This window comes from Lutra lutra, chromosome 1, assembly GCF_902655055.1.
Source record: "Lutra lutra chromosome 1, mLutLut1.2, whole genome shotgun sequence".
In the NCBI taxonomy this organism is placed as follows: domain Eukaryota; kingdom Metazoa; phylum Chordata; class Mammalia; order Carnivora; family Mustelidae; genus Lutra; species Lutra lutra.
The window spans coordinates 143907664-143920844 of NC_062278.1; the positions used below are offsets into that span (position 1 = coordinate 143907664).

Sequence of the window (13181 nt, forward strand, 5' to 3'; positions counted from 1 at the left end):
ATTTCATACTGTGTATTTGTAGTGCCTACATCAGTACCTGGCATAGACTGGTAAGTTAGGATTCGACAGATAGGTAGATGATCGAACAGATAGACTAAGCAGTTATATGGATCAAAGATGGTATTGTTACAAGAAAGGTATATACTATTGACAATAAGATATCAGATATTTCACTGACCTTTGGCTGTGTCTCTTACTTTGTTTTACTGGGTTTGGGTTTCTCTGGGTCTGGGATCCTTTCATTAGGATACAGTTTTCTCCTACAATTAATTATATTTATCTTGTTGGGTATCTCATTCCAAAGGGCTGGGTTGAAATCCCAAATTTGTTCAGATAAAATATATAACATCTTGGAAACACCTAGGTTATGACATCGTAAAACAATCACTTTCTCTACAAGAAGCAAGAAAAAACACTTAACCATGCAGCAAATATTTATCGTGGCCTACCTGGTACCCTTATAGGAGCTAAAAACACAGCGGTTCGCAGAACAGAAAAATTCTGCCCTCCTAGTGAGCACATTCTAATTGGGGGAGACAGGCATAAACACTCTCACAAAAATTTCATTGCCATGGAGAAAGCTTAAGCTGAGTAAGGAATATCAAGAAAGATTACTCCGGAGTGGGAGGTACATGACTATTTAATACTGGGTGGTCAGGGCTACTTTGAAATTGTGTATTAGTTTTATGCTATATTAGAATATAAGAATTTAAGAAAATAAAAGTAGTGGATATAAGGGAACAGCAGGGAGTTAGGAGTCCTAGATTAATACCTGAGCTTTTTCATCTAACTTGATAAACAAGAAAATATTTTTGACTTATGAAATTTATATATACATATACATATATACACATATACACTTTTTTTTTTTTTTTCTGACAGAATTAGCAGCTCTGGACCTTTAAACTGAGCAGCTGAGCAAAAAACGCATCCTTCCTGTAATCAACACAGCAAAATGAGAGGCGGAGAAACCATGCTGAGAAGAAGCAAGGTCATATGTTGAACTGTTTTCCCTTTGGCCCAGAAGACAGCTCAGACTCAACGCTGGCCCTGAGTTTACCTCCCTCACTTTGGCTCAAGACCTGAAGTGATGTGCTCCCGCCCCAGAGCACCTTCCGTCGTGTGAGGCCCGAAACATGACCACCAGTAGCCACGCATGTCCTGTCCCCTCAGTGAATGGACACATGACTCACTACCCAGCTGCGCCCTACCCGTTACTCTTCCCACCAGTGATCGGAGGACTTTCCCTGCCTCCCCTCCATGGCCTGCACGGCCACCCGCCTCCAAGTGGATGCAGTACCCCATCCCCTGCAAGTAAGTACCACAGCATTTTGCTCTTTTCTCTCAGTTGGTTGGCTTAATGGACCAGAGAATACAGGATGGTTCCCATCCAAGGTGTGTTTTCATTTTACTGGGTTTTGGTTTCTCTGGGTCTGGGATTGTACTTTTAGTTCTCTTGCAGAAATATCATTTGAAAGAGACAAATGGTGCGTTTTAGAATTTGGTCCATTCGAAACCTTGTTGTATTTTGCTCTATTTCATAAGATGTCAATGTCAAGCGTAGTCAGCGGATATGACCAGTGTTCTTGAAGAAACTGGCCACTTGATAAAGAATGTGAACAGTGGGTCAGAAGATGATGCGTAAGAATTGCTGATGATAATGCTGGACTTAACATCCGTTTTGGCTGTGAGGTCTTCAAATCTCTAACTCTTCTCCTATAAGGACACTATAGATAGGACACTATATATAAGGACTATATATATATATATGGACATATATATATAAGCACACTATAGATAGTGTCTTTGTTTAATTCCTATCACATCAGCTCTTTTGAGTGTCTGTTCACTTTGATTCTGTACTAAGCTGTGCTCTTTTTAGAATGTTGGGTATAAAGTACTATATATAAGATAAAAGTAGTCAGAATTCTTCAAAACTGATATTGACTGACTTATAGAAAGCATCCATATTATGTGATTTTCTTTTTCTTTTTTTTTTTTTTTTAAGTTCTGCTTGTTTTAGGACTAGCCTTGGTTAGCCAGTGAGCTCCCCCGCCTTTGAGAACTAGGTGGGCGGGCCAGGCACCTGGAGGTAAAACAGCGCATTTTGGGCGCGGAGCTTCATTAGGGGCCCGAGTACCGTCTCCAGGCTCTCTCACGGCTCCCCAGTAGCTCTTGAGAGCTCTACCTGGTGATTATTTCAATTTTTACTACTCTTCAAGACGTTCCTCCAAGTAGTGCCTTGGTACTCACAATTTTTTCTTGTGAAGTATTGCCTTGTTTTCGTATTGTGCTCTCTGTGCGTTCACTTCTCCCTTCCACTACACCTCTAGCTCCCTGGGAACAGGGAGCTGGTGACGCCTGACTGGGATTCCTCAGCACATGGTATGGTGCCTTCAGAAACAGTAGGATGTTTCGATGTCTGGGTGTTTGGGTAGATGGTTGGATGGACAGACAGCTGGACAGAGGGATGTCCAGAACTTTCCTATAGGGCTGTTGATTTTAATCACAGTTACTATCATGCCTGATGTATACTGGTTTTCTCTCCTCATATGACTTGATCATAATTCTTCCCTTCTGTGTTTGGATTTCTGACCAGAATGTGTGACCAATAAAGTCTTTGAAATTGCTTAATAACATTCTCCCATGCTTCTCAAGTTCAAATGGAAAGTATATATAGCCAAAGTAGTTTCTTGGCTGTCAGGAGAAATAGAAAAATGCCTGTATTCAAAATATCTTCCTGACCCAAGTGCCAGTTCAAACCCTGTTCACCCAACATGCAAATGATAAAATGAAGTGATTTTCAGCTAACACATGAAGCAGTCTAACTACGTGATTGTTAAAGCTTTAAAATTCCGCCCAGGAGGGCCTGTATCTAATTCCATAGGTCAGCCAGCCTGATGGATAGCACATTCTAATATATTTCTTTCCTCAGATCACAAGTATATTTTGTAGATGTAGCTAAGGAGCTAAGGCAGTGCTATTCCCATCCTGAGTGATGTAAAGTTGCAGATGGAAAACCCTTAGGCAGCAGTAGCCCCAAGGTCCCAGCAACTTTGGGCTACTTTAGGTACTTATTTTAAGGGAAATACAGAGGATTGTAAGATCTTTCTGCTGAATTAGCATCCAGGAACACTTGAACACAGTTTCAGTATACAAATCCCTCACCCATCTGCTTGTAGATATTTTTAGATCTAAGAATTCTATAGAGCAGTGCTTGGCAAACTACAGCCTGTGGGCCAAATCCAGCCTGCCATCTGTTTTTATAAATAAAGTTTTATTGGAACACAGCCACACTCATTTGTTTACATATTGTCTAAGGCTACTTTCATGCTACACTGTTAGACACCAGATAGCCCACAGAACCCAAAATAGTTACTGTCTTGCCCTTTACGAAAAAGTTTTCTGACCCATACCATAGAGATATGAACATCGGGATAGGAGTCAAGTCAAACTAAATGTAATCTGGCTCTGTTCTCTAACTGGCGATGTTTGATCTTCTAACTACTTATGCCATTCTGAGTCTCAGTGGCTAGGCCTTTACCTGAATGAGCTAGGCTAGATCATATCTAAGGCTCCTTTTACTTTCTTTTTTTAAAGATTTTATTTATTTATTTGACAGAGAAATACACAGCTAGAGAGGGGCTCCCACCAAGCAGGGAGCCTAAAGTGGGGATTGATCCCAGGACCCTGGAATCATGACCTGAGCTGAGGGCAGACACTTAACAATGGAGTCACCCAGGCACCCCACTCCTTTTACTTCTAAATATAAGTCCATTTTTTTCATTTCAGAGTTATAATAAGGCACAAGATGCCATCACTACTACGCTGAACCATAACACAATTGCCATTTTTCTAGATCAGAATTGGTCCAATATTAGCAATTTTATATGATTCAGCCTTTAGGAGGAGAGGTTTTGCAGTTCAGAAGAGGGAAGAGAAATGATTACTGTTTTTCTGAGGGCCTTGGGGAGAGGATGCTGAGGAAACTATACACTGTAAGGTGGCTGGAGAAGTGGCAGAAAAAGGACAAGGTGCCAAAAGTTCAGGCTGGAAACATCAAAATCGGCTAACTGTATACCCTGGCTAATATCTTATTTTATTATTTCTTGCTACAGACAAAGTACACAAAAGCCGCTCAGGTGAAAATCATTAAAAGAAGCCACTGTTAATGTGCAGTCTGTTAGCTGGCCCTTGAACAGGGAGCTGTCTTTGTCTTTGTTACAGCCTGAGGTTTAGAAAGACTGGGAAAAAGGGTAAGGTCTTAAAAGTTAAATGTTATACTTTCTCTTGGTTAAAATCAAATGTCGAGTTTTATTCATGTATTGAGGTTATTTAGGGAGGTAGCTGAATTCTATAAAATCTCAATAACTAACAAAACACATGTTTGGGTGGAAAAGCCAGCTGACCTGGGATGCATGTTGGGGAATGACTCCATAAAGAGGGTCACGTTATTGGACTATGGGACTTGCCGATGTTGCTCTCATAATCTGTACACATCCAGATTCTGCAGCTCAGCCAGAAAGAATAAATTCTCTTACCCCTGTAACAACATTCTTTCAACACCATAGAATTATAAAAGCCCGAGAACCTTCTACCTTAAAATCTAGTGAGAACAATTTCCATAGCAGCTACTGATATTACTTCCCTTCCTGACACTTCCCACCCTTCCCTTCCGGTTCTCCAGTCAGCCTGGTCTCCAGGCCCACAACCTGATCTCTGTACTTTTTCATCTTTTTTCCTAAAGTACACCGCCCCCCTGCAGTCGCACATATAAAAATGTCCTTGACCTACCTTCTCATTTATAGTCATTTAACCTCTCTGAATTTTTCTTCCATCAACTGTAAAGTATTTTTATTTAAAGAATAGTCTTTTATAGTAATAGTATTCAAATGTTTTAGGGATAAAGGCCATGTATGAATTTGAAAGAAAAGTTGTTACTAGAAAGGGTCCATTCAGATAATCTCCAAGGCCTTTACAAACTGAGGCTGGTAAGGATTCTAGATGTCACAGTTCTGATTTTCTCCTGCTCCTCAGGTCCTTTGCAGCCAACAGCACATCTTTCCTTGATGTGTGCCACTCGTATACCCAGTTATGTAGCATGGAGCACTTGGCCATTGGTCTGACCATTTGTAACCACTCACAATTCTGAGGGAAAGATGTGGCCACTTTTCAGCAATTCTGCTCTCCAGAACTTTCTAACGTAAAGGAAAATAAATATTTTCAGGGAAGAAGTGGCCTGGAAACATTTTCTGTGTGTGTATGTCCTTGTCTTTGTATTCTGACTTAAATCTTCATATTGTGGAGTTCTCTAGGAGGTTAGAAATCTGGAGACCTAGAAGAGAAGAGGGAGTGAAGATAAGTGATAAGAAAAACTAGTATGTGTTGAGCGCCAGTGTATAATCCGCCAAGCATTTAATGTATGTCATTCTTAATCTTTTTAATAGCTTCCTGATACTCTGGCCAGGCCATTAGCAACAGTCCCATTTTGCAGATGAAAACTGTGAGGCTTAGGAAAAGTAAAGACCTAAACAGCTGGTTAATGTTGGCCCCAGATGCCAAGGCCAAATCTTGGGGCCCCTAAGTGAATGTTTTTCCCAGTGTGTTGGGTAAAGAGGCCAACTTTAACCCTCAGATAATCCCACAACTCCTCCATGGCTGTCTCCTTCCCGTGATGCTTCAGGGAGTCTTTAGAGATGAAGGACATTTAAAGGAATTCACAACCTCTTTAGTTCCAGCCATTACCATGGAAGCAGCTATTGCTTTTCATCCACACAAGGAATTGAGGGTGGGCCCCCTTGTCGGAAGTCACTGTGGATGGCTCTGCTCAGCTCTGTCCTACAGGCAGAGATCCTGTCATCTCCAGGCAAGCATGACTCCCAACAGGAGGAAAGCCTGATATACTATGCCAGGGAACACTCAAAATTTAATGTTCCAGAGCTCTCTGTGAAAATTGGACAACTGTCCGTCTGTCTCTCTTTATGTTCCTTTCATGGCTGCTTGTTCTATTTTATTGCCACACATGTGCTTTTTTATAGGTTGTTGTAAGCTGGAAAATATTATTAACAGTGTTGGCTTCAGAGACTCTCTCAAAATGATCTCCGTTTAACTCCACAATCTTAAAATGAGAGTTCTTTTCCCTGCTTCTTTAATGATCAGAAAGTGCTGTCCTGTCAAATATCACAAAATAGGCTATTCACTTAAAAAAATAAAAATCCCAGCCTTTTGAAGAGACAGACTGTGAGTCTCAGAGTTACCAATGCCAGGACATAAATGGGGTATTATTTCCATAACTCGTCTTAAGCTAAGAGAAGCCATGTTCATGCAGCTTGTCTAAAGCAGTGTGTGTGGCCAGATTGGAATTCTGTATTACTTGTTAAAGACAACTGGCCCATAGGTGTTGGTCTTGTTTGGAATACATGCAGATTCATGGTAACTAAAACCAACTGGTTAATTCCACTTATGCAGCACCCTTTGCCCTGTAGCCTTGTGTTCTTTCTACTGTAAGTTATATTTGTCCTTAAGCATACAAAATGACCCCACTGGACAGAGATCATCTCTAGTTTTAAGATGTCTGGGGCTTAGTATGTTGTTGGGATTTAGTGAATGTCAAGTCTAATAGTATGGTCCACATGCACGCATTCTTCACCTTTTTTGTAAGCCAGATAAAAATAAATCAAAGAAACTTGCTAGGAATTCGAGTAAACCGAGTATAACAATTTGCTCATTTTATCTGCCTTTGGTCATTAAGTACCTCTGAGTTGCTGAGGCTTAGGGAGGTCAAAGACTTCTACCTGAATGTTTTAGAAGAAGTTTATGTTTCCGGTATGATCTAACTCTTTCAGTGGTCTTCAGAGGCCTACAGCCACAGGGGTACTATGCAAGAGTCTTTTCCTTAAAGGTGGACACGTATTGATTACTTGAAGGCAGTACCTCTCTTCCCCAATAATAAAGGAATCTGTGTGTCTTCTTCTTGATGTCTTTACAATTTCCCCAGACTCTGGTCGAGTACAACATGTAACCCTTTGAATAGTTCTAATGAGGAGCTGGGTTCATTCTGTTTGTTGAACTTTACCCCAAAGGGATCAGGAATATGTGAGCATGAATTGGAAATAGAAAGATTATTGTTCAATTTCATCAAATTAACTACAATGCCCAAAGGAGAACCTCAACTCTAGCAGTGTGTTCTTGAATAGAAATAGGATTTCAGTCTACACCGGCAATTATAAAAACAAGCATGGAGTTTCCTCTGACTTACTTTTGCCGATGATTATTCCTAGGGATATATATATACACACACACCCAAAAAAAGGCCAAAAATGGAGGAAAGAGAGCAATTAGTGGTTTAGACTTAATAATAGATTCCTTTAGATATTCTTAGATATTCTGTTTATCAGATAGTTAAACAGAGACATTTAAAAGAGCATTTTCGACCTTAGGAAGATTGAACCTCTAAAAATTGGAATCACTCTAATAGCTTTGAGTTGGCTATGAGATATGAGACTTTCCCTGTGTTCCAAACTTCTACCTTGATGAATTCATCAATCTACAGCTCCTGTACATTTCAGATGAACTATTTTGGTCCTAATGATGAAAAACTCATGCATATAACCTTGAGTGATAGGAGATTAACCTCCCATACAAGGTAGATGAACACGAGGACAGGCAAAATTGCCACCAGATGGCTGCCCTCTGTGCCATCTTCAGGATGTGTCCCAAGCAGTACCACAGAAGCTCTCTGACGCATGCTGTGTCATCAAAGTGATACAGACCCCCATTCCACCTAATAGCTCTATTTTCTATTTTGGCTCCCTCCAACATTTGAAGGGTTTTTGGTAATTTCAGTGGGAAAGAAAGAAACAAGAGAGAAGGAGGCAAGAGGGAGTGTGGGAAGGAAGGAAAAAAAGGAAAGAAGGATGGAGGAGAAGAGAGAGAGAGAGACGGGAGAAAGACACTGACCCTGCTGTGTGATCTCCAGGAACTTGAGGCCACCAGACCAATCAATGGCCAGTGGTACTAGCAGCACTCTTGCTTTTCTTCCTTTGCCATGAGAATAAGAATTAAAAGGGCTGTCATTTATTTAGTGTGCTAACTGCATTACCTCTGTCTACCATCTGGAAAAAGGGAAGCAGAGAATCAAAGACTGAAATAACTAACTTTCCTAAGGTTGCTCCGACAAAAATGATGAGACTGGGTTTCAATTCTTCTTGTTCTGACCAGTCCTCTTTTCAAACCTCCATGTTAGAGGTGGATATTGAGGCGATGCAAAGGTTTTTGTTTTTTGTTTTTTGTTTTGTTTTGTTTTGTTTTGTTTTGTTTTTTGATGCAAAGGTTTTTAAGACACTCTGTCTGTCTTTAAGGATCTTGCACCCCTATGGGGAAGTCATAATCACCCAAAATCATTTGGATTATTCTGATTGTTCTCTACTCTCTAAGGCCTTGATTTTATAAAGTTTGCATCACCCCCTCCCCACCACGTACCCACTGTGCATTTGTAAATTTACTATACATGTCCTGTTCTGCTGTCTTTAGTTCCTAGCTTTCTCTTCTCTACTCATCTGTTCATCCGATGCCTGGCATCCAATGGAAACTCATTTAAGGTTCACAGAATGACAAATCAATGGTTCTTGCTGATGGGGGATTTTGACAGTTTGTGGAGGTACTTATGGACATCACAATGATTGACAGCACTCTAGGCACATCACAATGATTGACAGCACTCTAGGCATTTAGGGAGGGGGGCTAGGAGGCTGACCATCTTGCACTGTGCACAATAGTTGCAAATAATAAAGAATTACTTCGTATCCTCATTGCCTTCCCACTGTCCCACCAGACATTCATGTGAAGAACTCTCCCCCCAAAATAAATTATGATTAACTGAATTTACCTGTAACTCCATTTTACATATAAATGCAAAATATTATGTGCTTTTATTATCCTGTGAATTATTTAGAACTATAACTGCTGTGTAGATGGAGAGTAGGCAGATCTTTATTTTGTTTGGAATGTTTCTGAGAGTCATTTACAATTTCAGAGAATCATGTCACTGACGACAGCGTAAGCTTCATAATTGACTTACCAATACCACATGTTTTTATCAATCTGCATTTGTAGGTAAAATATTCACTGTAATTCTGCATGTGGGGGCAAGGATCTTACTGCTTCCTTATGCCTGAGCATTTATACATTGAAATAACTCTTATTTTATTTTAAGTTACCTTCTTTTGGGACACCTGGGTGGCTCAGTCATTTAAGTGTCTGCCTTTGGCTCAGATAATGATCCCAGAGTTCTGGGATCAAGTCCCACATCAGGCTCCTTGCTCAGCGGGGTTCCTGCTTCTGCCTCTGCCTGCTGTTCTCCCTGCTCATGCTCACTCTCTTTTTTTTTTTTTTTAAGATTTTATTTATTTATTTGTCAGAGAGAGAGAGAGAGAACGAGCACAGGCAGGCAGAGTGGCAGGCAGAGGGAGAAGCAGGCTCCCCACAGAACAAGGAGCCCGATGTGGGACTCGATCCCAGGACGCTGGGATCATGACCTGAGCCGAAGGCAGCTGCTTAACCAACTGAGCCACCCAGGTATCCCTCATGCTCACTCTATTGATCACTCTCTCTCTCTCTGACAAATAAATAAAATCTTTGAAAAAAAAAAAGTTACCTTCTTTGAATTCATCCTTGACATTGTAGTCAGGGCCATATATTGATATCTTTGAAATTATATGTGTAGGTGGGCTATATTATCTATGATTTCCATTTTGAGATAGTAAAGCAGATGTTATAAAATATGTTACTAAAAGAAGCAGTACATTCAGTATCTTGAAGATTGCTGGAATGAGTGGATGGATAGATGAATGGCTACATGAACGAATGAGGGAAGAATAATCAATGGGGTCAACTAAACCGCCCAGAACGTAAATGTTCTAGCTGTTGAAAGGAAGTTTATAAAGGACAGTGAAAGGTTTGTAAAGGTTTGTAAAACCAAATCTGACAATTATTCTGGGTATGGGGCAGTAGCATCACACTGGGAAAAACCATATACAGAAGACCTGTGGACAGTAGGAAAGTGTTTCATGCTCCCCATCTTGGAAGGCATGCAGGGTTGGCAAGGAACCAGCTAGTCCTTGCCCCAATTTCTTATAAACCATGTCTCCAGGGTATACAAAAGGGAATCAAATGTATTTTTATTCATGAATTTACTCTTCCAGTATTTTATTTGGCACATACGTATTAGGTATCGGGTAGGCACCTTAGAGTATCTCTGATGGTTTGCTGGGTTAATTTATCAGAGTAATTGATTCTTACTTGTGTGTCATGTCAGCATCTACCTCCAGAAAATGCTCAACATCACTAATCATCAGGGAAACGCAAATCAAAGCAACAATGAAGTATCATCTCACACCTGTCAGAACGGCTAAAGTAAAAAACACAAGAAATAACAAAGATCGGTGAGGGTGTGGCAAAAAAGAAACCATTGTGCAGAGTTGGTGGGAATGCAAGCTGGTGCAGCCTCTGTGGAAAAGAGTATGAGTGTCTTCACAAAATTAATAATAGAATTACCCTATGCTCCAGTAATTCCACTATGGGGTACTTAACAAAGAAAATGAAAACACTAATTCGGAAAGATATATGCACCCCTAAGTTTATTGCAGCATTATTTCCAATAGTCAAGATATGGAAGCAACCCAAGTGTCCATCTATAGATGAATGGATAAAAATGCAGTGTATATGCGCGTGCACTTCGTCTACACACGCACACACACACATGCACACACACACACACAGAGGACTATTATTCAGCCATTAAAAGGAATGGCATCTTGTTATTAGTAACAAAATGAATGGATCTAGAGGGTTTAATATTAAGTCAAATAAATCAAAGAGGGCGCCTGGGTGGCTCAGTGGGTTAAAGCCTCTGCCTTCAGCTCAGGTCATGGTCCCAGGGTCCTGGGATCGAGGCCCGCATCGGGCTCTCTGCTCAGCGGGGAGCCTGCTTCCTCCTCTCTCTCTCTGACTGCCTCTCTGCCTACTTGTGATCTCTCTCTCTGTCAAATAAATAAATAAAATCTTAAAAAAAATAAATCAAAGAAAGACAAATACGATTTCATGCGTATGTAGAATTTAAGAAACAAACAAAAAAGACAAAAAAAAAAAAAAAAAAACCAGACTCCTACATATAGAGAACAAACTGGTGGTTGTTAAGAGAGAAAGTGGTGGTATGGGTGAAACAGGTGAATGGGGTTTAGAATACACTCATTGTGATGAGCATAGAGTAATATATAGAATTTTTGAATCATTATATTGTGTTATATAATCATTCTGTACATATAAAACTAAGGTAACACTGTATTCATTATACTTAAAAAAATTCTACTTCCTGGACACCTGGGTGTTTCAGTGGGTTAAAGCCTCTGCCTTCGGCTCAGTTCATGATCCCAGGGTCCTGGGATGGAGCCCCGCATCGGGATCTCTGCTCAGCAGAGAGCCTGCTTCCCTTCCTCTCTCTCTCTCTGCCTGCCTCTCTGCCTCCTTGTGATCTCTGTCAAATAAATAAAATAAAAATCTTTAAAAAAAAATTCTGCTTCCAATGATACATCATTTTAGGATTTATCAGGACTGTTATAGATTGAATTTGCATATTGCAAAAGATGTTGGAGTCTTAACCCTCGGTATGCATGAATGTAACTTTACTTAGAATCTTCTCAGATGATCAAGTTAAGATGAAGTCATTAGGGTGGGGCCTAATCCAATATGACTGTGTCCTTATGAAAAGGGGTCATTCAGTCAGAAAAACAGAGATAAAGGGAAAGTCCCACATAAAGGTCGGAGTTATGCAAATAGCATGGAGGACAAGGGGAGATGGAGAGGAGAAGGGAGTTGAGGGAAATTGGAAGGGGAGGTGAACCATGAGAGACTATGGACTCTGAAAAACAATCTGAGAATTTTGAAGGGGTGGGGGGTGGGAAGTTGGGGGCACCAGGTGGTGGGTATTGTAGAGGGCACGGATTGCATGGAGCACTGGGTGTGGTGCAAAAATAATGAATATTGTTATGCTGAAAAAATAAAAAAATTAAAAAAAAAAAAAAGGTCAGAGTTATGCTTCCACAAGACAAGAAATGCTAAAGATTGCCAGCCAATGAGCAGAAACTAGGTGAGTGACATGGAACAGATTTCCCCCCATAGTCCTCAGAAGGAAGCAAGCCTGCTTGCCCCTTGGTTTAGGACTTCTGGTATCCAGACCTATTTGGGTACTCTGTCATAGAAGTCCTAGGAAACTAATAAGGACTCTAATTTGAAACTCTACCTTCCTACCATTGAGAAGGAAATACTGTGCTTTTGATCTTTTACCCCTCTGAAAGTATCTAGTAATTTAGCTATTTTCTCATAATTCTATGCTCACAATGACTGACTGACTTTTTCTGCATTATGTGGCTGCTTTGTCTTGGACTAATGAATATTATTTCAGGATAGTGATTTTTGTTTGTTTGTTTGTTTGTTTTTGTTTTTGTTATTTTCCCCCTTCATAGTCAGTCTCCCTTGTTTCTGGTGGATGCAAGTCCATGATAATGAATCACAATGGTTATTTATTTATTTTTTTAATGAATATGTCTCTATTCCCGGCTTTATTTTGGTCCTATCCTTGGATGCTAAATTTCCACCCCTTTTCTTGACCTTCACATGTCTTCTTTAATATCTGTTATGCTCTTAATTTTAAAGAGCAAATTTTGCCTTATGACTCTGCAGAGTTACTCGTCATTGTTATATTGGAACCTATGGAATCCTGCAGAAGAGTCATTCATATGACAAATTCATATTTCAAGTTCCAGTCACTGAAGGTTTATTGGTGGCAGTGATCTTACTATAATTATTGGTTGTTCATTATCTCAAACATCGTGTTATTTGTTCATCCGGCAGCCCTGGGCACTCCGGCCCTCTTCCTTCAATCCTGTACTCTTCTCTTGTATACTTAGACCTAGTTTTGTCTTATAGTTACTTCCTTCTGTGCCATGGTTTTTATGCCTACCCCCATTAATTCTCCATATCTGGGATTTTTTAGTTACTTATGACCAAAAGCATTTTTAAATAGTTTGGAAGCCACCTAAGGTTGTGCCACACCTAAGCTTCAGGATTCTGGGCCTCATGAAACCCTTGTGTAAAGTGGGTGCCTGGGCCACTGTCTTCTTCTA

At 40.3% G+C, this 13181-nt stretch overlaps 1 protein-coding gene across 1 annotated transcript in view; it reads left to right on the forward strand.

Moving 5' to 3' along the window:
- Nucleotides 1-969: 969 nt before the first annotated feature.
- The window catches only part of RARB (retinoic acid receptor beta), a 393151-nt gene continuing 380939 nt past the window's right edge, over nt 970-13181 (forward strand). The window contains exon 1 of the mRNA XM_047738289.1: nt 970-1314. Within this exon, the coding sequence (XP_047594245.1) occupies nt 1137-1314 (178 nt within the window). The 5' untranslated portion in view covers nt 970-1136. The remainder of the gene's footprint in view (nt 1315-13181) is intronic.